Source organism: Symsagittifera roscoffensis, chromosome 8 (genome assembly GCF_963678635.1).
Source record: "Symsagittifera roscoffensis chromosome 8, txSymRosc1.1, whole genome shotgun sequence".
Lineage (NCBI taxonomy): Eukaryota > Metazoa > Xenacoelomorpha > Acoela > Convolutidae > Symsagittifera > Symsagittifera roscoffensis.
In genome coordinates, this window is record NC_087069.1 from 41373504 (window position 1) to 41401196 (window position 27693).

Sequence of the window (27693 nt, forward strand, 5' to 3'; positions counted from 1 at the left end):
TTTGTTAAAAATTAAAAACTCCATGGAATAATTTTTTTGTTAAAAATTGAAATATTCGGAAAAGTAGCAAATTTTTCATTTTCTTTTGTTTTTATCCCCTAAAACAATACAACATAGAGTGATTTATTTTAAGTCTGCTAGCCGTTTAATAAGTGCAAATGTCTCAACTTAATTTACAACAAATGGGTTTGTTAATTATCAATAAAATTGGCAATTTTCAAACCACCATGTTTAGCAAAAATTTATGACAGGTGAAGTATCTTTCTGATATTGAGCCCAAGACATCAATAGCTTCAAGATGAGCAAAAATTTTGTCGAGAAATTTTCGGTCTGAATAAAAAACCTGCCCGAGCACAAATTTCAGCCACTTTCTTCGCAGTCAAAACAAAAACTGTATTAAGCACAAGGTTAAAACGTAGCTCTGGACATTTTGCGATACAACGCAACCATCAAAAGACACAACCATCAAAGACCAGACCAGGCAACACAACCATCAAAGACCAGGCTATTTCTGCTGGAAACTCTTAGAAATTTCAATACATCATGAAATACGGTACCACTCTCTAGACGAGTCTTTTGAACAAAGTAACTCACAAAAAAAAAGGTCAAGTACACGACTGCAAAATCTTTGCTTATCGCAACTGTTAAAAAAAGTCTTCTAAAGCAGCCTTGACCCTTTTAAATTGACGTTAAGTTTTCACAAGCTAATTATTGGTGAAAGGTCAACCAGCTAAAAATAATATTACCATTCCAAAAGCCAAAACATGATATATTATACTTTTTGCGATGCAAATGTAACGTAATTCTGATATAGTTCACGTTATTCTGACGTATTACGGCTTCAAGATCTGGAGGTTTGTAGATTTGGTATTTCGTTGAAAATACGACTAATTACTACCGCCGTGATTAGAAAATCTCCTGATGTTAGTTTTCAACTCAAGCAAGCCTAAATCATTTAGTAAAAAAAAAGAAGAGACGAAGCTGAACTTTGCTAACACGACCGAGATAACTGCAGTAAATTGCTATAAAAAGGCAAAAAAATAAGAAATGCAAAAGTAATCAGGAAAAATAAAAACATTTTTTCATCTTTCGGAATTGTGTCATCGGCTGCGAGACTACAGTCTTCACATCTAAGTCATGTGAACTTGAACTAAAAAAATGATCCATTAATAAAGCGTATCAAACACCAAACACCTGCTTCTAATTGCCAGCGCTATGCAGCAAGAGCCAAAACCAAAAAACAAAAGTTTGACCGAGTTGGCTCAGAAAATAACTCTAGGCTTGCTTGTGCTAAGAAGCAAAAGGCTTCCGAAAACTGTTCGGTGCCATTATTTATAACCGTTTCCCAATTAAGGCACAATTTTCTTGGAATCTCCTGCCAATTTTTTGAATTAAATTTAAAAAATTTTCAACAAAAGCTCCAACGAACTGATTAAATATATCCCAAAGCAAACGCTGTAAAATTCAGTTGACGATTTTTAATTTTATAGTTTCAGCAAGCTTTTACTAGCTTAAACATAGAAAAAGTCAGTGACTTTTACACTTGAGCTACCCAATAAAATCTTTTCGCTTGCCAATAAAGCTGAAATTGGAAACAAAATAACATACAAACCGGGTAATGTTAGGCCCAACTTCTCTGCCAGTCCTCCACCAATTGCCTCTACAAGATTTTCTCCAGCCACAGCATCCAAAGAACTACCCAATATCTCTTCAGCCCAAAGCTTCGCTCGATTTTCTTTTTCTTTGTTCATTGTGTAAAAGGTATGCTAAATTAATCAAAATAGTTTTTCAGCATTGAAAATAAGCTGACTTTTTATCGCTTAACAACGTTCAGAAATGGTAGCCTTCTTGGTTTCTGACGCAAGCACAAAAAAATTATCATACTGTTTGTTATATATAAAAATCAGGTGAAATTGCTTATTTGACTTTTCCTCGTTTGATGTCATATTTTCAATTTTTTTCTTCGAAATTAGATCCAGAATGTTTTTATTGTTTTCCTAATACGTTTTTCATGCATGACTTGAATGAATAGCATTTTTTTGAACAGACTGACTGGGTCTGTTCAAAATGATTCCAGCATTCGGCGCTTGTAATTATCAAATTTAATTTTTTTATTTAAAAAGCTACTTAATTAATGACGATCAAGCTTTATACCACATATAACAAATTGCAGATTCACATATAACGAATTCACAAGAAAAACAGCAACTTAGAATAATTACGACCATTAAGCTAAGGGAACTGCGCCGACAAATATAAACAAACGGAAGATAGTCCGAAAAAGCACAAAAAGGAACCAGCCGAATTCGAGCCGCAAATCTTTGCCGTCTCAAGCAGTTGTTTAACCTCTACGCGAGATGCGCCGGATGTTTGTTTGGATTTGAATTCCTTTTATCGATTGATATAAAACAAGCTATTTTTAGACAAGGCAACTAAGCCGACAAAACAAGCAGACAAATAACAGGCCGAATTTTTTTTGGAAACGGAACATTTACCGCTAGAAAAAAATTTAGTCCTGGTCAGACTCGAACCCAGGAACTCTGCCGTCCTAGTATTCGTTACCATCAGACTAAGTGTGCAAGAGATAGTACAAAATTTGCATTCACTATGAACCAATGAAGGTACCACCAGGAACACAATAAATCTGTGGACCATGTTGTTTACAAGTAAAAAACGTCTAGTACCCGATTAAAATAACCTTGCTATCGCAAGGGTAATAACACTAACCTTCACTAAATATCGCTAGTGTAAATATTCAGTTTCCTAATAAGCAATACCCATATTGGACAGTTTAGTCTTACACAAATTCTGCATGCGGGGTCAGCGCTTTCCTGATGCGCACACACCCCCCTTACTTTTATTTGAAAAAAAAATTGTTAAAATTTAATTCAACACACTTGCCAAGAACTCAAACAACAATAAGTGTTAGTTAACTTACACGTTCAAACTAGCTTTAATTATCTCTCCAAACTGAAAGCTCCTACTAATTGAATGAAGAAACATTGAATAGCTCAATTGCACAACCTTCATTGTATTCGAAGCTTGAGACAATGAAGTTTTTCAAGCTCGTATAAATAAACGTTGATCACATCTGTTTAAAATTCAATTAAATATTCACTTCAAAACTAAAAAACATCATAATCATTATTTTCAATTCAATTTTGCCGTTCAATTTATCATTAACAGCTCTGCATCTCAAATCTACTCTAAGAATAAATGAACGAATTTTTCGGAGTTACAATGCAAAGATATTGCAATAAGAAAAAAATTAGTGAATGTTCTAGTGTTTTTTGTGCGATACAAAATATCCATTTTAATTAATATTTTGACCTCGACAGCACAATCAGAAAATTAACACGTCCGATCAAAAGTTATTTTCAACTGCTCCAGAAACGCTTCTAAGGCCATAACTACACTAGTACAAGGTTCTAGTCTGGTTTGCTTCAACTCCCAAGCTGGATGAACATGTTTCAGATTGAAAGCCAATTTCTGGACACCTTTTTTCTTTCCAGTTCCCCCTTTTATTCCCGGCGTAGCAGCTGTAGTTGACGATGATGAAATTGAATGTTGCGCATGAGATTTCTGGATGTTCCTTTCTTTGATAGCTTCGGACTGATGTTGTCGGCGCAGTTTCTCGATGAGTCTCGAATAGCTCTTGGCAATCTAAATACAACGACGTGATCAGTTTTAATCATAATTTTGTATTAATTTTAGCTCCAGTCATGTCTCAGTCTGAACTGCACGAGCACAAAAGTACTCTCTCGTTACCATTTTTTGTCAAAAATTTTGAAAACATAACCAACAGAATGTCGGAACACCGTCAGTGAACGGAAGCAATAAAAAATGACCAATTTTAAAGCATACCATCAGCTTTCGAATTTAAAAAAAAAACTAGAAGTTAATTGCAATTTTTTGCGCCATTCTTGTTCCTTAAAAATTTTATCCCGAAGTTTCGTCGCCCTGAGCTCAAATTTCAGCAAAGGTTTCACCTGTGATCATTTTACATCAAGTTATGGGAGCTTGAAAATTTTCGACATGGGATAATTGAATCGCGATCTAATTCCTGCTATTAACGCGTAAACAGCCATTAAAAACTGCTCCAAAATCAATCAACTTTGAACTGCAGCAAGATATTTAAAAAGTTACTGTGAGCGAAAGATACATAACGTGTCGTTTTGAAAAATTCGTTAAGTTTTTTTTCTAATTGAACACTGCTCCTAATACGTTAAAGAACAGTCTGAACATACGGGCAGTCTTGTTGTTTTTTGGGGTGGTTTTTTATTAAGTCAACTAAGTATTTTTGACGGAATTGTTTTTATATCCACTGAAAGATATTGTTGTTATGAGCTCAATTTCAAAAAAGATATTTCACTTGTGATCCTTTTTCGTAAAATTATGAGGGTTTTAAAGTTGCAAATTTGGGATACTTATCTCGTGATATGTTGCGTTTTTGTAACGGTAGCAGGACAATTTACCCTATACTAATCTACCCAATACTATTCTACCCTATATACCAATTTACCCTACGCCTAATTAGAGATGGAATGATAACAGCAAAATAGTGATAGCCTCAGTCGTGCCACTTGTTGCGAGCTTGTCAGCAGAGGGTAGAACTCTTTACGAAAACCGGTGACCTTAAACCGAGATAGTCAACTCAGTTACCTGATCCAATGAACAGTTTATAGAACATAGGGTAGATTGGCATAGGGACAATTGGAATATATGGTAGATTAGTATAGGGTAGAATGGCATTGGGTAGATTCGAATAGGGTAGATTGTCATGGAACCCTTATAACAGGCTTAAGTGGCGTATTAGTGCGTTCTAATTTGAAATGAGGCAAGTCAGTTAGTCGTGTTAATAGGAAGCAAGACGCTAAAAAAACCATTTGTAGTTAACATTGGTGTGTGGCGATAAATTAAAGAAATGAATTTTTTTTTCGATAATTACGTCAATTTTTCAATCAAGAAAAATTCAAGTTGGCCTCAAAGTGCAACCAGAACACTCAGGGCTTCGCCCTGTTATACGAGCAGTCTTGTTTACTATAAACTTTTGCTGCGTTTTGCCGCAGAATGTCATAAAATCATTCGCATCAAATGTGTGCTACATAATCACTGCACGCGCATATCTTGAGTTAGAATCACATGCGAGTCGAGTTTTAATCAACCGCGAGTCTAATTTAATCAACCGCAAGTTTTTTGGATTTCGGTAACTTGTTTATACGTATAGATCTGTTCAAAAGTACCACTAATTATAAATAAACGTAAAATGTACGGAGCAGAAAAAAATTCATTTTTTTTTACACGATATCAATTCATTTGATGCAACAAAATGCGTATATTAAATATTTTACACTAAATCTCCAAAACAAGACTTCTCCAGACCCAAAAAACAACATAACACTTTGGCAATAGAAGCAAATATACATGTACGATTACTATTGTCTGTGTCATGAAAATAGTTGAAAACAGGCTGTTTGTTGAAAATGACCATGATAAACGACAGATTGAAGTTAATTTTGAATACAAGAAAACATGAATTAGTTACAAAAAAAACGACAAAAACGCATGCAGAAAACAGATATTCATCAGGTTGCAAGGCGGAGAGGAAAGGGGGGTCTTAAATGAGCGCCATAGACGTTGTATAAGTTAAAAAACAAATATTCAAATATTGGCAAATGGGAGGGGCGGTTGCCTATCTGAAACAAGAAAGCCAAAACTTGTTTAGGTTTGCGCTTCTAAGTAGAACGATCGACAATTGAAGCATCCCTTACCCGATGATATGTGGCTTGCAAGGACGAGGAAACAGTTGCTAAGGCCAAGTAAAAAAAATGCATGCAGATGCTAAAAAAGGGGTTAAGCAGCAGTTGAACAGTTCGTGTTTTTCCTTTCCCTCGTGGATAAATGGTCTCAACAAGTGCTTCCCTTAACATGCGGTGAGGCAAAGGAATCCAAAAAGATTCCAAAAGATCCAAATCCAAAGGATGGCTTCAAAGATTCCAGATTCAAAGGATTCTAAGTCCAAAAAAAATCAAAAAGAATCCAAATCCAAATGAAGGATCCAAAGGATTCCAAATCCAAAAAGAATCTAAAATCATCCAAAAACATTCCCACCTTCTGGCATTGTTGGAAGTGCAAAAGTATCTGGAGCAGGAAACAGGTGTGGCAGTACAACTTCGCAGCCGATGTTCCCTTGCAGGCAGAGGGGTTATTCTTTCCCAGTTGTGAGAGGAGAAAGGGAAACAGACGTTGATCCTTTTTCAGACTGTCTTGACATGTTTTCACCTAATAAAAAGCATCTAGTTTAAACTCAAATTTTGCAAGCCTACACTAACCATAAGCCACATTCTATCTTTAAATAATTTCAGAATTATTCTCAAAATTAGTATGACCAGTTGCTGCTCAATAAACACAACTTGTTGAGGCACCAAAGAACTTGTAGCAAAAAATTCAAAAACCAACAAGTAATCAAAAATCAACATTAGGAATAGACGCTTGCTGCATGATTAGCACAGAATGATCTGACTACTGTGATTCGAGTAACGAATTTCACCAAAGGTTCCGACTATTTCAACCTAGTTGGTAATAGTATTTCCATCTCCAATTTTAACACTTTATAACTATTGTTAATTCAAAATTTAAAATATATCACAATTTTCTTTGACAAAAACTACTGAACACTACTTAAAAAGCAGTCGGAACTTTCACGGCTCTGCTTTGATATACGCAGTTTTGAAGAGGCAACGGCTTATCGTACTAACGGCTTTAGCGTACTAACCAAGTAACTCGTGAAAAAAGGAAGTAAATTATTTTGAAGACACTTTACCGAGTAGTTCTTGAAAAAACATGTAACTCTTTCTAAATTCGAAATGTCTTCTCCGCACTGACCTTGACAACATTGATGAATATCTGCACACATAGCAGCAGAATATCCTGATCAGCTACCGATCTACAACAACGCTCCATTAATTCAATCAACACGCTTGTCGGATTAGCACACTCATTGTCACTATTCGGTTCTGGAGATCGAATGGCTGAATGATTCTGATGGTGATGATGATGGTTCGGATGGTGGTCAGATCCGTTGGTTAAGGAAGATCTATCGCTTACAGTTGCAGTAGTGAACTGGATACAGCATGCTTCACTCCAGCGAGTACACACTTCTGAAATTTGAATGATTTAAAGTTCCACAGAGAAAAAATTATCACATTGATTGTGGGGTATTGATATCTGCACTTAGTATTAGTATCAAACAACAGTACATTAGGACGACAGGAGAAAACATTACTATAATACATTACGCTGCGCTTGCGTAAAGACAGTAAATCTGCCTTTTTCTGATTGGTTATATTTTCGTACTAACTAGGCTCATCGTGAAGCTTAATTTTCACTGTTTGTTTTTCTTCTGATTTAATTGAAGTTTACCAAGATGGCGTTTTTTACGCTTTGTCGCGTGAAAATCATCACAATGGTATCTAGATCTACAGCTAAGCGGAATGTGGAAAGCTCCCATGGTTTTCATTTTGCTTTTAAGTCAGCAAACTCTTATGGACGTCTTAACGTTTCTCAACAACAGAAGACTTTTTTTTATGAAATCGAGAATCTGCTTCGAACTAATTTTTCTCTTCGTCAAATTGCAGAGGTGCAAAATTTACAGTCGAAACACTTGTTTTCGAAACACTTGAGGAGCTATGGAAAAGTAAATAAGGTCCCAACACGATATGTGCTCGTTGTCCTTATTTACTTCAACGTTGTCCTTATTTACTTCAACATTCACTTGTTTTCGAAACACTTGAGGAGCTATGGAAAAGTAAATAAGGTCCCAACACGATATGTGCTCGTTGTCCTTATTTACTTCAACATGAAAACATGAATTGTCCTTCAACATGAAAAGCCGACTGAAATCAACAGCTAGAAATCAGTCGGCTTTTTTTGCTCTTTTTTCATTATTTTCGCCTTTGATCTTTTTGACCTTCAAACATTAAATGGAAATTCTCTAAAAACAAAAATACAGTCGTTTAGATAGAGATTAGTCTGAACTAGAAAATTTATTCGAATAAAAACAAAACATCCGTGCATTATATTATCGAACCCTAAAATTTGGAAAATTCCATACATGCTCTATTCGAAAATCTGTATTGAAAAACCGAATTTGGAAAAAGAAAAAGACAGTTACAGAAAAACGATTTAGTAGAAAAAGAAATTATAGCTTTTCAACAGAAAAGAAAACTGTTTTGCAGAAAAATTATTTGACAGAAAAAAAAAATTTTTTTTTTGCAGAAAAAAGTTATTTCTAGCAGAAAATATTTTTCAACAGAAAAACAGGTAGTCATTGCTTGATCTGGACGGCAATTTATTTCGTCAATTCAATTATTTACTGGGAACTGATCACAGTCTCTTCCCCTTCTGGACGGCAATTTATTTCGTCAATTCAATTATTTACTGGGAACTGATCACAGTCTCTTCCCCTTCAACTGATTGTACCCCGCATCCTGATCGAGCCACTTTCAACTCATCGTTCGCCCAGAATTGGCATAGCGAAAGAAAATAGACAGCCAGAAATCAACAGCTAGAAATCAGTAGTCATTGCTTGATCGAATCAGACGAGCGAACAAAATAAATTTGGGAAAGGAGAAAAACGTATATTTGCAGAAGAAAGTTATACAGCAGAAAAAAGGAAATTATTTTGCAGAAAAAGATAGTTATCTCAGCACTGTAATTAGATTATTTAGCAGAATTACAGGATCTGAAGTCATTATCAAACACTGTACTTCCAGTTACCAGTCAGTTGCATCGATTTTAACCATGTCAAGCAAAAAACTTAGCCAATAAGAATTTAATGGACTTCAAAAATCAGCATTATACAAGATTTACTCCGATTTGTACGACCAGAAGGAAGATTATCGTAAAACAATGGAGTTTATTGAGAAAACATCGGAAGCAGACAAGGATGGCAAACTACAGTCAACATCGACGAAAGCAAAAGAAGTATCAAAAAATGTGAGAAACTTTTCGCCCTATCCTGTACCAGAGGAGTGTGTAAACTTGATTTTGGGTTCAAGTATAATTGATAGGGTAAAAACTGAAACTTTCCCCAATGATACGATTGTTCATGCATACAGGGGTAGCTCCACTGAGGAAAAAATAAAAGTCCTTGACCAATATAGTGAAAAAAAACTTAAGTGTGTGATAATCCAAGATGGGACAAACTCCATCTTAAAAAAATTTACTCAACGATTGATGAGTTTAGCGCCAAATATGAAGAACTTATCGCTTTAATAACTGCAAAATTTTCACCAGAATCGATTGTTATTTGCAAAATACCACCAATACTTAACAATGATGATGCTAATGACAAAATTGATCATTATAATCGTTTTCTGAATGAAATGTATGGTTCGACGACGGGATTTGAGGTGCTAAATCTAAACTCAAACATCAAAAGCTTGGAGAGCTATCAGAGTTTATATTTTGACACTATACACCTGAACGATGAATTAGGTATACCATTCTTGCGCAATTGCCTCGGCTCATACGTGTTCAAACACTCAAGTAAACTCCCGAGGGTAAAACCAGCCCCTGATTATACTGGAAAAGCAAATTCCAACCAAAAATCGCTTTCCAATTATCAACATAAAAATGTTTATAGGTCTACCAATAGACCCTATAGTAACGATCGCATGCACCCATATGGCCGACAAACTGGTCATGGCCGACAAACTGGTCAAAATAATTTCAACAACAACTCATGGGGCTGTGATAATAATTATAACCATAATCTGAATCGTAACCAGCAGTCATATAACTACTCGCAAGGTTTTCATTATTAAGTAATGCTAGTTCAGACTATCTTTTTGATAAACGACTGTTATTTGTAATTTTAACTATATTTGTTCTACAAAGCGATATGCTGTTACTTTTTGCCTTAACTAGCATATCTGTCATCAGCTTCTGCGAAAGCGATCAATTCGTAGCTTATGCGGTACTGAATAAAAGAAAAGGAAAGTATCTTTTTCCATGGGTTGCCACAATATACTCGAACAAACATTATTGCACTATACTTAATAATATAAGCTATTACTATTACAGTTATTATATAAAAAATACAAGCAAGACTAATAAAAAACAAGAAAGGTCCCTTCATAAAACTCTCCTAACATCAGGGGATATCCACCCTAATCTAGGACCATTCATGCAATTCAGTCAAATAAAGAAAAAACTGGAAAACTACAACAACAACTTAAAAGTACTACATCTTAATTGTAGAAGCTTAGCTAGAAAGCGTTCAGATCTCAAACAACTTATCAAAACTTTTAATGATAATACAATTTTCGGATTTTCCGAGAAATGGTTCAATGATACAAATGACGATAAACTATGGGCCATAGACAATGACAAACATAAGTTGTTCCGATGTGATAGAACTTATGAATCAAGTAAAAAATTGAAGGGTGGAGGGGTCATGTTACTGGTTCCTAAAAAGTTAAACCCAAAAGTAAGACATGACTTAAACAACATGCACAAAAAGTATGATAGCATCTGGATAGAATTTAAAACCGGACTCAACAAAAATGATAGAACCACTCTATTAAACCTGGCCTACAATCCTAATAGAAACAACAAAACAGACTTCTTAGAAGATCTAGCCAAATCAATTGACCATGCACAGTCATTTAATTCAAACCTAATTTTACTAGGAGATTACAATCTCAACTATCTCAACGAAGACGACAAACAGTCTTTAGATACAATCCTAATACCATATAATCTGGACGTCACTAACAAATTAACACCTACTCACTCAAAAGCACTAATTGACTATATTATCACCGACCTAGGCATAAAAGATCTAACAAATAATTCAATAGTATTCACACCACCAATTAAGACCGACCACCAAGCAACAGCATTCATTACAGAACTTAAGCTGAACAACAATGTAAAACCAATCAAACGTAAAATATATGACAAATCCAATTACTCCAATTACAAATTCAAACAAAAACTATCAGCTATAAATTGGAGAAGTTTCTATAGCAATAATAATCCCGAAATAATGCTCGACATCTTCACATCTAACATTGCTGACACCATTAAAGAATGTGCCCCACAGAAGACTATTTTCATTCGCAACGACAAACCAAAGGTAAACTACGAAGATGATAAATTTATTTCCCAACTGTTTAACTCGAAAAAAAGCGAACGCGAAAAAGGGAGTATAATAAACGATACAAGAAACTCAAAAAAATCTTCCAACCTCATTCCATTACTTAGAAACTCCTTCGGCGATTTCATAACCAATAATTTACAGATGGCGAACCTGCTAAATTACAAGTTCTCAACTCTTGGATGCTTTTATGAGAAAAATTCAAAAATCAGGCAAAGTCCACCGACTTCAACATGCAAAATTCGAAATAATAAATTTTCATTCCGATTCATCACATCAGCTGAATGTAAAAAAGAAATACATAATTTAAATTGTCAAAAGGCACCAGGTCCATCCAAAATTCCAGCCTGGGCAGTGAAGGATGGCTGCAATGAAATATACACACATCTGACATTTCTGTACAATGAGTTTTTGAAAAACAAGACATATCCTTGCAAGCTCAAAAAAGCAATTGTCACACCAATATACAAAAAAGAAGATCCAGAACTGCCAGAAAATTATAGGCCTATCTCTATAACTGGGGCTCTTTCAAAAGTTTTTGAAAAATTGTTATATAAACAAATCAACGAATATCTGATATCCCAAAAATTACTAAGTAATACCCAATTTGGGTTCAGAACATCATATTCAACAATCGACGCTATTCTTTATTGCACTGAAGCATTCAGAAAAGCAATAGACAACAACAAAACTAGCATGTTCCTTACTGGATCTCTCTAAAGCATTTGATTCTATTGATCATACTTATCTTAACCAAAAACTAAAAGGGTTAAATTTTTCCGAAGAAGCTATAGAAATGATCAATTCCTTTATCACCAACCGAAGTCAGAAAACAATTGTTAACAACACCGAATCCGATTGGATTACACTTGAGCAGGGTGTCTCACAGAGCACTGTCCTTGGCCCTCTAATATTCAATCTCTACATTAACGATCTCAACAAACAAATTGACAAAACATGTAAAACAGTTCAATATGCGGATGATACATTACTATTCTGTGAAAATAACGATCCACAAAAAGCTATTAAAGCACTCGAAGCCAATTGCAGTCTATTGTCAAATTATTTTTTAGAACACTCACTTCAATTGAATGCAAAAAAAACAGAACTCATCGTTTTCAGCAAAAAACATTCAAGGAAAAACGATGAAAAGTATACTATAACTCTAGATAAAATAATTGAGGAAAAAACCAATGTTAAATACCTAGGAGTAGTTTTAGATCAATTTCTCACATTCCAAGATGAAATCAAAAATATTCTCAGGAAAATGGCATGCGGAATAAAAACACTTCAATCAATCAAAAAGCCATTGCCAGTGAAAACAAGACTCTTGATAATGCATGCACTGGTAATTAGTCATTTGCATTACCCAGCAATTCTTTTAAGTGGAATATCCGCTAACCTAATGATATCTCTGGAAAAACAATTAAGCTGGGCAGTAAAAACTTGCTGCGATCGTGCAAAATACAACTCATCTTCAGACTTGAAGCTAAAACACAATATATTACCAGTAACAATGTTTCTGGACTATAAAATATTATGTCACTTTTGGAAAATACAACATCAATTATTGCCAGCCTATTATAACATTGAGTATGATAACCACCAAATAGATATTAATACAAGAAACAAAAAATTATATTTCGGCGACAGATACCATGGGCAATACATAGACAATTCCTTCTTTAAAAAGTCCGTCATAATCTGGAACAAACTAACAGATGATAAAGTCAACTTTAAAGACATAGTAACATACAGAAAAGCAAAGATAAAATTCAAAAATTATTATTTATTATTATTTAAAGAAGACCCCTCTGTGGCAACTCATGGTAAAGTTTCATGGAAAAGCTTCAAGTTTATATAATAACATTTATTTACCAACCATCTTGAAGCTCTCAGGTGAAAAGTAATCATCGATAATTGTAATCGAGTTTGTTTTGTTTATTGTTATTGTAACTATGTGTATCTAATGATGTTATAATATTTTTATGAACTGATAGGAAAAAAACAGAAAACATTTGACATACACTTGTGTATTGAAATTAATTTCGATGTGCAATTAAAGTGTTTTTTTTGTCAGTAGATGACAACATTTATCAGCCAAGAAAAATAACCTAAAGAATTGCATGAAACTCTTAAGCAACAACAAACCAGCGATTCTCCGTAACGAGCAAACCTGCTTATATAGTGGTATTTTACCTAGTGGATAAATGGTCTTAGGAAATAACTCAAGTAACTATTATTTGAAATTGACCTGCAAACGCACGAATTCGGTTGTGTAATGCTCATCCGCAAAACCGATGACTCGAAATTTCTCAACGAACAACAAAACTAACTTACCAATATCAGACAGCACCGGTATGATTTTAGACACCATGTTCAAGTTCAACAAATTGGCTAATCCAGTTGCCATTCTAGCCCTCAACGGGAGACTATCTGGATCCAGACTTCTTAGGTTGGAGTAGATTTCAGAAAGACGGCGCTGTTTCTTTTCTGCTTCCGTCGGCGAATGGCAAGAGACGGCCACTACATGGTCGATGTTATGTTGTTGTTGTTGTTGATGATGATGATGATGCTGCTGCTCCGAGTTGTTGTCCGGTAGTTCGGGAACCCTGTTTGCACTTCGAGTTCTGTAACCTCTCCAGATACTCTGAAGATTTAAGAAAAAAAAATCAGAACTGTGTTAGCCATCAATGAATGATTAATGTCAGCAAAGAGAGAATAAAAAATCTTGCTTTAGAAAAACTAGCGATCCCATGTCCGTTTATCAATAGGCTTGCAAAAAGTTCGTTTCTGATCAAGCTATAAATCAATGAAACTTTGAATTAATGTCAAATTATTCCAGATCGTAACACAAATTTTGAATTTTTCGAGGCAAGCTACTCATTTAAGCAATGTAACCTTGAAAATAATACAGGCTGGCAAAGCTTATATGAGCACACCATTCAAGAGATTAAAATTTTTTATGTAATATCTTTCTCAAAATCGCTTCGCAGCTAGTAAATTTTTCTGAGCAAGTCATTCAAGGGCTAAAGAATTGAAAATGATTTCTAACCATGAATCAATTTGCGCAGGCCAAACAAGCCTTGTAACAATTCAAGTTATATCATTGTGAATCGATTCGAAAAAGTTAAAAATTTCTGAGCAAGTGATGACATTTTGAATTAATGTGTTCTTTCAAACCTTAAATTGATTTGCAAGAAGCTAATTTTTCTGAGCAAGCCCAAGTGATGCAACTTTGAATTTTTCAAATTACTCCATACTGCGGATCGATTCCCTAAAATCTTTTTTAAGCAAGACAATAAAACGATGAAGCCGTTAGATGGTTCAAGTTAAGTCATGTCTCAAATTGATTCGTTCAAACTTTTTTTCTGAGTAAGCCATTTCAGCAACAAAAATTTGAATTATGTCAAATTATTTCAGAGCGGATCGGTTCAGAAAAGTTTATTTTTTCTCAGCAGGCCAATCGAGCACTGAATCTTCTCAAATCGGTTCATAATCAAGATAGTTTTTCTTAGTATGCCAAACAAACTTTGAAAGCCAAACAAACTTCAGGTAATTATAAAGCGAATCGATTTGCATAACGTCAACGTTTTTCACCGCAAGCTATTCCGGCAACATAATTACTAATCAAGCTAGTCAAGTGATGAAACTTTTCGCCATATTTTGTGGAAAAAAATACATTGTCCAAAGTTCCTCCCCACTTAAGGGTTCGGACAAAAAATTGAAACTCTTTCAATACTTACTTGAATCTTGATAGCAGCTCTCAGTTCTGTTCTCCTTTGTATATATCCTTCTTTGTTATCCGTGTAAAACTTCCAAATAACTTTAACAGCTTGTTTCATTTTGGGTAGATTGAAATTCTTTCTAACAATGAATCCACGACATGCGCTTTGAATTTTTATAACTGACTTCATTTTTGTTTCCAATTCAATTTTCAGATCTTTGCATTCTTTGTAATTTCGGTATGCTCTTTGAATTGTGATAACGTTTTCCCTGAAATACTCTAAATCCCTCCGTAAACAGTACCCGCGCCATAGACGTTGTATTTTCAGGGCCGACCGATGTAACCTGGTAGTGTAATATCTCAGCAACAATTTACCTCGAACTTTTCTGAATTTTCTTTGAATAATAATTGCACTTCGAATTTCCACAAACGACTTTTTAACAGGTTCGATAACCGAGCACATTCTTTCGAATTTCTTCCGAGCTATAAATTTTCGAACACAATTCTGCGCCAAAACGACCTTTTCCAAATAAATCTCATGTTCATGAAGCTTATCAGCTTGTTTATCGCGAAATATTCGCTGTATCTTCATACAAGCTGATTTCAATTTCAGGAAGTTCCGCCTCTGTAAATTAGATCTAATCTTCGCCTGAATAACAATTGCTGCTTCAGTTCTTCTTTTCAACTCCTTTCTGAATAAATATCCCCTAACTAGGCTCTGTAACTGAACAATTTTCTCTATTTTTAATCTGTAATTTCGTCTTGCGACGCAAATTTCCCTTCTGGCTCTGTACCATGAGGAAATTACATTAGCTGATAATCTTCGGCGTTGTTGAATTTCAATGTTTCTTTTTCTTGTAAAAAATGCGCGGACAGCTCTCTGAATTATAATTGCAGCACATTTTTGAACTATAAATCTATTCCTTGTCTGTTTGGTATTGATGTAAGAGCGAAGACCTTTTTGAATCAAAATCGCTGCTTTTTCTTCTGTATTCTTTCGTTCTGCAACCATTTCCTGATTTTTCTTCTCTCTCACCAGGTTCAAATAAAGTCTCGCGGCTTTAATGGATTTATAATTTCGAAACGCATTCTGAATCACAACCGCAGCTCTGCGTTTTGCAATAAATTCATCTCTTGCCTGTCTTGATTTTAATAAACACTTCAAGTAATCCGCAATTTTATAAGCTGCTTTCTCTTCGACAAAATATTTCAACTGGTCGCTATATGAACCCAAGCTCTCCAAATTTTCAACTCCAGAATTTTTAACAGCGTTTAGGTAATACCTGTATAAAGTATCGCCCGCCCTTTTATCGTCAAATAACGAAGAACGCTCCAAATATCCCCTAGCAAAAGCTTGTATATGTAACGTCATTGATCTGAGCCTAAGATACTTAATACGCTGCTTCCGCCCTCGCCACCAGGTCTGTATTTTATGGGCACTTTTTTCAAGTTCAATTTCCATTTGGTCACTTTTTTGTCCACTTGCATTAGAAGTAAACCCTTGAACTTGCCTTCTTTCTTCAAAAATTTCACCTCCCATTTGTTCAGTATTTTGATCACATTTGATAGCCACTTGAGTACTTGCTGCATGTACTTCACTAAATAATTCGCCATTATTTTGTTCACCTGTAAGAATCAAAACATCTACTTTAGTTCTTTTTTCAGAACTATAGACACCCATTTGTTCAGTATTTTGATCACCTTTGATAGCCACTTGAGTACTTGCTGCATGTACTTCACTAAATAATTCGCCATTATTGTTTTCACCTGTATGAATCAAAACGTCTACTTTAGTTCTTTTTTCAGATTTATCACCAAACATTTGTTCAGCGTTTTGATCACCTTTGATAGCCACTTGAGTACTTGCTGCATGAACTTCACTACATAATTCGCCGTTATTTTGTTCACCTGTAACAACCAAAATGTCTACTTTACTTGTTTTTTCAGAATTATCTCCACCAATTTGTTCAGCGTTTTGATCAACTTTGATAGCCACTTGAGTACCTGCTGCATGAACTTCACTACATAACTCGCCGTTATTTTGTTCACCTGTAACAACCAAAACGTCTTTTTTAGTTCTTCTTTCAGAATTATCACCACCAATTTGTTCAGCGTTTTGTTCACCTTTGATAGCCACATGAGTACTTGCTGCAAGAACTTCACTACATAATTCGCCGTTATTTTGTTCACATGTAACAACCAAAACGTCTTCTTTAGTTCTCTTTTTAGATTTATCACCACCAATTTGTTCAGCGTTTTGATCACCTTTCATAGCCACTTGAGTACTTGCTGCATGAACTTCACTACATAATTCGCCGTTATTTTGTTTACCTGTGAGAATCACAACGTCCACTTTAGTTCTTTTTTCAAAATTATCACCACCATTTTGTTCAGCGTTTTGATCACCTTTCATAGTCACTTGAGTACTTGCTGCATGAACTTCACTACATAATTCGCCGTTATTTTGTTTACCTGTGAGAATCACAACGTCCACTTTAGTTCTTTTTTCAAAATTATCACCACCATTTTGTTCAGCGTTTTGATCACCTTTCATAGTCACTTGAGTACTTGCTGCATGAACTTCACTACATAATTCGCCGTTATTTTGTTCACCTGTGAGAATCACAACGTCTACTTTAGTTCTTTTTTCAGAATTATCACCACCAATTTGTTCAGCGTTTTGATCACCTTTGATAGCCACATGAGTACTTGCTGCATGAACTCCACATAATTCGCCGTTATTTTGTTCACGTGTAACAACCAAAGAGTCTTGTGAATTTTTGTCAGAATGATCACCACCCATTTGTTCAGTATTTCGATCAAATTTATTAACCACTTGAGTACTTGCTTCATGAACTTTTTCACTACATATTTCGTCGGAATTTTGATCACAACTACCAGTTAACCCTTCAACTTGAGTACTTTTTTCACAAATTTCACTACCATTGGCAACTTTTTTCTCTTTTGCGCTCGGTTTTCTTCGTAATAACGGCGACGATTTTATTGCAGATTTGAAAGATTTTTTGGTATCTGTTTCTTGAGTACCCGTTTTTTTCCTTCTAACTGACGAAGAGTTTCTTAAAACAACGCCTCGCCAATTTGGTTCAGTTTGAACAATTTTTGGCTGTTTTTTCAACTTGCTGTCTCGCGTATCTGGACTCCCCGTGTCCGAAATAGTCCGAGAAGCCGCTCGCTTTGTCGCCGACTTGTTAACAGGCTTTGACTGACTTGAACTCGGCTGGACCAGAATATTTCTCTCATCACATTCAATTTCTTTTAACTTTGAATAAGTACTGCCTAAAGTACTTTGCTGATGATTTTGCTTTTTGTTCAGCATGGGCGATTGCGTAATGGGTTTTAGCACTCCTCGTGATATTGATTTCACCGGTATTTTAGGTGCCTTGGTCCAAATCGCAATTCGCTGAAAAAAAGAACAGGAGTTATTGAAAGCTATGTTCAAAATTTCATTCTCATTATAAACACAAAGGCGAAGCGGAGTTTCGAACCATTTGCGATACAACACAAACTTAACATGTCACGCTAGTCGATAAAAAATCAGACGAAAAATCAGTGAAAAATCTTTGAAAAAGGTCGAAAAGTTTGTTTCGATTAGCATATGTTCATTTTGAGGCTAGTTGAGACAACTGCCAGAGCTGAATAAGCATCGAAAAAAAATTTACGCAGCGGTAACTAAGCCGAAAATACGTGCGCAGACACAAAATGTCCGGAAGAAATAAATGTCAAAAAAACTTCAAGATATCAAACAGTTGAAACTCGAAAAAAAAATTACAGAAGGTAGTACTAACAGTCAGAGTTCGTAATTAAGGAAGAAACAGAACGATTTTCGATAAAACTTAACTAAGTTTAAATCGGAACAAAATTCCACACATTGTGAAAAAAGCCAACCAAAAAATAAGCAGAGAAATAATTGACCGACTTTTCAAAACTTCTCAGAAAAAAAAATTATGTTAATGCTATCAAAAAAAATCCACCCGGGATTCGAATCCAAGACGCTCAGTTCTCACGGCACGCATGCTTACACCAAACCAAGCCAGAAGAGGCCTCAAAGGTATTGAGGTACCATAATTTAGCATGTTAAAACTGTAACAGATTTGTCAAGAAAATTTTTAGTTTCTAATTACAAGTCACTTGCTCTCACAAGTGAAACATGACCTAATTAAGTGTCTTCTTTTCGTCCATTGAAACACAACATTTTTTGACTATTTCGACGAAACCAACCAAATAGATAAACCAACCGAATAAAACCAACCAAAGCATATTTTTTTCATTCCTCTGGGAAATCTGCAAAAAAAAACGAGCTCATTTTAAAAACCAAAAGTCGTTCGAGTTTTTTCCGCCATTTACAGTTGGAGAGCGTAATGTGTCTTTCATTTAGCAAATGAGTTTGAATTGAACTTTAAAATATCATAATTCACAACGTGAGATCGATTTGAACGTGAAAAAAAAAGACTTTTTCCTGAAAAAAAAAGCAAACGACCTAATAGGTAATTAATCCCTTCGTTTATTAACGCTTAACAATCGAGCAATTAGATACTTTTATATTTCATTGGAAATTTATTCACACTTCTGAAACTTGAAATTCAAATCAATCTGCTCTTTTCCAGTTAAGGCACCTAATTTGATCTCCGTTTGGAACCAGGGAGGATCTAGGATTTTTTTCTCGAGGAAGACAAAGAAAACTTTGAAGGTTCTGTCGACCTTATTTTTTGTAGGCCGGCAAAATCAATTTTCGAAATTCCTAAATTTTTCTTCGCGGCAGGCTAAATTTTGAAGACCGCTTTAGGTCATTGTAAGGTTTTCGGCGCGCCCTCCCTCTTCGAAAGCAGTATATATTAGCGCAGAAAGCGACAGTAAATTTTCGGGTCGGTTGACCGAAAATGGATGTCGTTAAAAAGTAACAAAGGGGCAACATTTGAGGCACAAGAAAGCCGAAGACAAAAATCTCATTAACAATATAGTTAAACATTCACACTAATCAATGACCCTTAGCAGTTAAATGTGTCATTTTCATATCTTACAACACTCATGTATATTCAAAAATAGCAAACCAAAATTAATGTCTAAGATTTGGATAGTTTTTTTCTGCATCCAAATAATCTCTGCCACTAAGTTAACTCTTTCCGGGCATCAGCTCCTTTGATTTTGACAAATCCAGGGCTGGTCAGGGCACATTACATTCGTTTTGAACCAGCTGAAGGTTATGAAATCAGCCGGATTCTCAAACGGTATTCTTGGAGTCCATTCAACCCCGACCTTTAATAGATACGGGATACCCTGACGCTGATCTCTCAAACCACTCCTATGACTCTCTCGTTTTAGCTCTCCGATACCGAAACCGATTTTGGTTATTATATTAACATGACAATCAGAGTCGTGGAATGATAAAATATAATTAAGTTGCTTGCCCTCCTCTGAGTAATCAAATAGTTTTGATAGATACTCCTTAGGAGAAAGAAACGCTCCTCTGTAACCGTACCTGAAATAATAAAAACATTGACCTTGACAACAACCCTCTCTGCGTAGAAAATGGTTATGCTTCGCATACACTGGTTCAAAGAGATCAACACATTCTTCTCTAACAAATCTCTTCAACATGTTAAGATGACTTCCAAACGAATCGCTGGCAATAAATGATCCAGAAATGGCCCGGACTTGAAAGGCTGGATTGTATATGCCTTCTTCAGTTACAAAAGTAGTTAGACAGTAGTAACTACTAAGCTTATTGCACAGTGACCAGGCGTAATTATACGGGATGTTAACAGGAATTAAGAACTTCAAAGAAGACCAAGCTGGATTGACAGTCGAATTAACAACAATATCATATGTTGCTCCAAAGTTGATGCTAAACAACCAAAAAGATGCAAACCATACTATAACTAAATTCATTTTTGTCAATAAATTTGCTATTGCTTAACAATCGACAATTGCGGTGAATCAAGTTTGTTTACAGTGTTTCAATGTCACCTTAAAACAATAAACACAATATGACGAGCATATAAGAAAATAATCTGATCATTAACGAAGTCCTTTTCTTAGTTTACATGATCTGAACTACTACACTTAGATCTTACTAAACAAGCTTCACCCTAGAAAAGTTATATCCGAGTTTCGAATAACGTGTGATGCTAACTAATGCGAAGGTTAACTTAACCGAAAGAAAACTTTTGTAACCCAGTTTGACCGATTCAGTGCACTCATATGAAGGATTATATGGTAAAAGTAGGATTTGCGATTATTGTAAATAGTCAATCAAAAAACTATCCGACTGACCGATTCTTTGGCAGACGAATACAATCTACAAACAAAATTTAGGCCTACCTAGACAAGCCACAACGACGTGTTTACGCTCACTACACTTCACTAAACGTTATAAACTTTCTGGTTTCTAAAAATCAACCGCTCAATATAATGTTTCTGAACATGAACCGCCAGTTATAAACTAATGAGGTTATTAAAAATCAAGCCATAAAAAAGCTCATTAAATTATAAGAATCTTTAACACAGAGGCGAAGCTGCCCTTCGAAAACACTAGCGAGAACACGACAAAAAAACAGCTCTATAAAAAGCAAAAATAAAAAGAAGAAATAAGCCTCGAATTACTAAAAATTCGGCTACGTCTCGGATTCGATCTACGACTAAGAGATTATGAGTCTCACGCACTAACCACTCAGCCACGGACGCTTAAAAACATCACAAACACTGGCCACAAACGAAGCAGAGAGTAGATTGTATGAAACTCCTGATGATGTAGATTGTGATTATAGCAAAAGTGCCACCAAATAATTGAACCAAGTTAGATTGGAAAAAAAGAAAGTCCGTACTAAAACTCTACGCTCGCAAGCTAGCAAGTGTAAGGATGGATACTTTTTTGACAACAAAAATCAAATTTGATCATGAATAAATGTTCCGACTTTCTGAAAAAACCAAAATCTCGAACTAAGTGCTTTGAACAAACTTTTAACAAACTTACAGTTGTCTATGATCTCTAAGTGACCAAAAAATGACTGACTTCTGAGATGAATTGAAAAAAATATCACCGTAAAGCTAATCACTATGCAATTTGTCAACCAACTCAAGCTTGCATTAATTGCTCAGTAAGCAGTGAAAACACAAACAATTTTTTCTTGAAACAAAGGCTGAACAATAATGCTGAAACAGACGTAATAACGGAAGCGTTCGCTAGTCTAGATAAAACTGCTCGAATCAGGGCGAATCCTTGAATGTTCCGACTGCCTTTAAAGGTCTATGGAGCAGTAATAACATGATAAAATGAAATGTAACAAAAATAAAAAGAATTTTTTTAACTTCAGATTTTTCGTGAAAGTCACACCCCCCCACAAGCCATATTAAGTACAGAGTAATAACTTTCGCTCCTGGTAACAAACTAATTATGGCAAATAAAATCCTTTCAACCAATTTGAAACTACTTCTAAGACGGATTGAATCTCCGCTAACGCGTTGATATCGCGAAAATTATCGCGCGTTAATTGTCCCAAATTGGTATTCTTTAAACACCCATAATTTTACGAAAAATGATCACAGGTAAAATATCTTTTCAAATTTAAGCTCAAGACAGCATTACCTTTTGAATGATGTAAACAAATTCTTTGAAAAATGGCTAGTTCAAAAGTCGAAATTTGTCCGAAAAAACTCCCCCAAGGAACAAAAATAAACAATGAGAAGAGAAATCAACTAACGCGAAGGTTAACATAACCAAAAGAAAACATTTGTAACCCAGTTTGGCCGGTTCAGTGCACTCATATGAAGGATTATATGGTAAACGTAGGATTTGCGAGTAATGCAAATAGTCAATCAAAAAACTATCTGACTGACCGATTCTTTGGCAGACGAAAACAATCTACAAACTAAATTTAGGCCTATCTAGACAAGCCACAACGACGTGTTTACGCTCACTACACTTCACTAAACGTTATAAACTTTCTGGTTTCTAAAAATCAACCGCTTGATATAATGTTTCTGAACATGAACCGCCAGTTATAAACCAATGAGGTTATTAAAAATCAAGCCATAAAAAAGCTCATTGAATTATAAGAAGCTTTAACACAGAGGCGAAGCTGCGCTTCGAAAACACTAGCGAGAACACGACAAAGAAGCAGCTCTATAATAAGCAAAAATAAAAAGTAGAAATAAGCATCGAATTACTATAAATTCGGCTACGTCTCGGAATCGATCTTCGACTTAGAGATTATGAGTCTCAAGCACTAACCACTCAGCCACGGATGCTTAAAAACATCACAAACACTGGCCACAAACGAAGCAGAGAACAGATTCTATGAAACTCCTGATGGTACAGATTGTGATTCTAGCAAAAGTGCCACCAAATAAATGAACCAAGTTAGGTTGGAAAAAAAGAAAGTCCGTACTAATACTCACCGCTCGCATGCTAGCAAGTGCAAGGATGGATACTTTTTTGACAACATAAATCAAATTTGATCACGAATAAATGTTACGACTTTCTGAAAAACTCAATATCTCGAACTAAGTGCTCTGAAGAAACTTTTTAACAACATAGACAACTTACAGTTGTCTATGATCTCTAAGTGACCAAAAATGACTGACTAATGAGATATATTGAAAAAAAAATCACCGTAAAGCTAATCACTATACAAATTTGTCAACCAACTCAAGCTTGCAGTAACTGCTCAGTTAGCAGTGAATACAAAACCACCATTTTTTCTTGAAACAAAGGCTAAACAATAATGCTGAAACAGACGTAACAACGCAAGCGTTCGCTAGTCTTAACAAAACTGCTCGTATTAGGGCGAATCCTTCAATGTTCCGACTGCCTCTAAAGGTCTATGGAGCAGTAATAACATGATAAAATAAAATGTAACGAAAATAAAATGATTTTTTTAACTTCAGATTTTTTGTGAAAGTCACACACCCAACAAGCCATATAAAGTACAGAGTAATAACTTTCGCTCCTAGTAACAAACTAATTATGGCAAATAAAATCCTTTCAACCAATTTGAAACTACTTCTAAGACGGATTGAATCTCCGCTAACGCGTTGATATCGCGAAAATTATCGCGCGTTAATTGTCCCAAATTGGTATTCTTTAAACACCCATAATTTTACAAAAAATGATCACATGTGAAATATCATTTCAAATTTAAGCTCAAGACAACAATACCTTTTGAATGATTTTTTAAAATTCCGTCAAAATTGGCTAGTTCAAAAGCCGAAATTTGTCTGAAGAAAAAAAAAACACCCCGAGCACAAATATTCGGGTTCTTTCGTTACAAATGTCGGAACAAAAATCAACCTTAAGAAGAGAAATCAACTTAGAGCGTCAAGGGAATATACTACAACCCAAAATTTTTCCGTCTTTTCATTTTTATAAATTACTGTATTTCTTGAAACGATTCTTCTGTCTCGAGCAGCAAGACATATTTTTCGTTTTACCCATCACTGACCACTCAGTTTATTTTAGATACTAAAATTAAAATAATAGCTAATTCAATCGAGGCGGGGAAAAACAGATGCGAACCACGACCAAAGAATAACGAGCTTTAAAATGCGAGAATTAAATTAAATAATTTGGTTTTGAAAAAATTCCTCCCTAAATGATTACAACTCCCTATCTCGATGTTACCTTACAATGTTTTTACAACTGCGCCGTAGCGCCTGGCTGTCTCCGAACATCAGCCACCAAAAAAATCACATTCTATTGAATTGCCAAAGCTACTAAGTGCTCTTTGTTATGCACAAACTAATGCAAGTAATAAGCACAAAATTCGTTATACAAAAGTTTGTTCATGTTCGAACACATAGGCAAAGCGGAGCTTCGCAACACCGTCAATAAGAAATTATGAAAATTCAATTTTTAAAATACGTTAGTGTAGAAAGACAGAATTAAAATGCGGTAGAAAAAAAAAGATCTATTTGCCAGTTTCTAATAAAAAATTTCTCTAAAAGCAAGAAAACTTAGCTCTGAAAAAGAAAGTAGATCAAAAGGAATGTATGAATTCAATCACCAAGAAGGACAAAAAACTAATTAATGTATAGCAAAAGAGATAAATCAGAAAATGTGAACGAAATAGCCAAAAGATGTTTGGAGAGAGATTGAAAAGAACCGAAAAAATACACGATTGAAAATGTTTGAACTTTTTCAACTTTCGAACTTAGCAGAAAGCTCTATGAGGTTCAGAAAGTGCTTATATTTCAAAGTTTTCTTCAAATTACATTATTAGGAGAATTAATGTCCATTTTTGAAACTGGAAATCATTCACATTTATCGTAATCTTTTTCTGTTCGATAGATTTTACCTACCTGTTCACAGGAAAAGAATTGAACTTGAGAAATCAAAAACCAAGCCGCGAAAAACCAATCATGTGCGTGAACAACATTTATGACTGTTTTTCAAAACAAACACGAAAAAAATTAATCACGACTTATATAAGTGACGATAATTTCGTTCTTTTGCACTTAAAAAATTAAGTGCTAAATATTTCCAATTTACAAGTTAAGATAAATTTTCTAGAACTTCACAAATGAAATTCGGACTCGATTACAGAAAAGTTAGAATCTAAAAAATAAGAAATTTTTTTTTAACGATGTTATAAGAAATGTATGAAACTTTTTCTCCTTGTCTAATGACCTTCAAAAAAAAATGGAATGGGAATCAAATCAATGAAAAACGAAGTATGAAAATTTTCTGGACTCTATTTCAGCCGATTAAATGAAGTGAAATTAATTTTTTTTTTAATTTCAAACAAAACGAAAACATATAGAAAACTTTACTGTGCAAGCACATAGCAATCCCTACAACAAAACCACCGAAACCACCGAACGATTTCGTATGAAAACTTACTGTTTATTGCATGCATGTAAACCCTTAAAAAGAGACCGATTCAACATCAAAGTATAAAACGAGCAGTTTAGCTACACTCGTGTCAGGTTATTACAGTGGTGCGCAACTTGGTACGCCCCCACATATCCAGGGATCGATCCCCCGAGAAAAATCTTGAAAATTGGTCTAAATTCCCACCCCAAGCATATATATTCTCACTTCCTTCAATAATTGGAACACTTTTTTTAAAGTAAATTCAATTATAATTGAGAAGAAATCACTCGAATATATCCAAAGGATATAGCCCTCGACAAACCGCTAGAACCTGTATAGATTGAACCTTTATAACCTGAAAACATATAGAGCAAAACTCAAGAAAACAATGTGGCTAGTAAATGCCGAGGTGGAAGTATTTCAGCCGAGGAGCGTTCTTAGGCAACCTGCGAAATGATGCAGTATTTCAATCGAAATACGTTTTTCAACAACTCGATTCGCTTACAGGAAAAAATTTTACGATTAACACTTGCTTATTGAACAATACATTTTGATCTGAGCTGTGTTATAAAACAACCTCGTTATGTAAACCGTTTCTTAGCCAAAAAGCAAATTCGATAATTGAATCACACCCACCTTTTTAGGCTTCTTCGGAACCGGCAAGACTTTCGCCACAAGTACCAATTTGACCCTAAAACAAAAATCAATTAAATCAAATATTCGTATCTGTTCCAGTTTTCAACAGCGCTCATCCTTAAAAGCGCATCAACTTAACGCTTTTTCAGGCTCGCGTTTGTCTTTGTTTTTGATACCAAAGTTTCCATAAGTTCCAAGATTGGAACTAATGAAATAAAAAAGCGATTGAAAAGACTACTTTGACCGCTGTTTTTGCCATTTCGATTGATAAGTTATTTTGTATTAGAAAATAATACAAATGAATTTCATAAAACAAATTTTAGTGTTAAAGTATTAGTTCAGGCTCTCACCAGTAACTTGCGCTCACATAGAAATACCACACATCGCCGTAGCTTTTCACAACTTCAGTTTTAGCAGACTCAGGTGGTGGTGTAAATTGTAAATACTGTACAACTGACATCCCGGCAGGAACACGTAGGATATAGGATTCCTCACTTTTCACACAATTGCTTTCAACGACATCGCTGTTAAAAACTCTCAAAAGAGAAAACCCTTTCTTGTTCGGACATTTTTTAAACTCGACGGTCTGCTCAACGTCTGCTGGATTCTCGAACTTCAACGGCATTTTCCGATTTTTCCATGGCAGAATGGCTGGGAATTCGAGAGTTGTTCTGCGGACAAAATAATCCAAAGTCACAGCAGTGGCGTTTGTTTCATCATCCGATGGAGGTGTTGCTCTAAACAGAGGAAGTTCATCGAAGTCCATCACCTCGGCAGTTTCATTCCATCGACTTCGAGAACTTCTAGAGTATGACTCGTCTAGCGTCGAGTCGACTGGACGACCCTTTCTTGGAGAACAGACGGACACGAGATGCCTCTGCCCCGGATCCTGGTTCTCATCATTGCTATCGCTATCAGCAGGGTCTGGGTCCTTAGCCTTGGCTCTGTTAGAGCTAACGAAGAGTGCATTATTAGATTTTGATGGTCCAACTTTGTTATGCTTAGGAGTTGACACTGATATTTGCGCCTAAACATTCATTAAAAGACATTTTGCTACTACTTCAATTAAACATCAACTTGTCTACTAAAACAATTACCAGGTAACTTCCAAACTGATTCATGGAAACTCGACAAAATTCCGTAAGTCTTCCACTCAAAACTTTCACTCACAAAATGTTGCAAATTTCAGCAAAATTTTCAAAACACAATCTAAAATGAAAGTTTAGAAGTGCAAGTCGTCCACTAAAGTGACACACGAGGTTAAGAGAAACAGGAACTATAACCATTGGCTCAAGGGCCAGGGACACTACATCTTGTGCCTTTGCACCTCAATCTGTC

At 35.3% G+C, this 27693-nt stretch overlaps 1 protein-coding gene across 1 annotated transcript; it reads right to left on the reverse strand.

The window, feature by feature from the left end:
- Nucleotides 1-2870: 2870 nt before the first annotated feature.
- LOC134852856 (uncharacterized) lies at nucleotides 2871-27574 on the reverse strand. Its single transcript, XM_063868690.1, has 8 exons — nucleotides 27453-27574; nucleotides 26706-27382; nucleotides 26356-26410; nucleotides 14911-18312; nucleotides 13505-13814; nucleotides 6886-7160; nucleotides 6112-6282; nucleotides 2871-3663 (listed from the first exon to the last, which is right to left on the reverse strand). The coding sequence occupies exons 1-8, from the start codon at nucleotides 27474-27476 to the stop codon at nucleotides 3352-3354; spliced, it is 5226 nt and encodes a 1741-aa protein (XP_063724760.1). The 5' UTR covers nucleotides 27477-27574; the 3' UTR covers nucleotides 2871-3351.
- Nucleotides 27575-27693: the final 119 nt, after the last annotated feature.

Bases quoted from the DNA above. Each gene is read 5' to 3' on its own strand.
- LOC134852856 (XM_063868690.1), bottom strand. From the start codon at position 27,476: ATGAATCAGTTTGGAAGTTACCTG. The intron at 6,283-6,885 runs GTCAGTGCGGAG...GCTTTTTATTAG, and splicing joins TATTCATCAATGTTGTCAAG to GTGAAAACATGTCAAGACAG. The intron at 3,664-6,111 runs GTGGGAATGTTT...CGTTGTATTTAG, and splicing joins ACTTCCAACAATGCCAGAAG to ATTGCCAAGAGCTATTCGAG.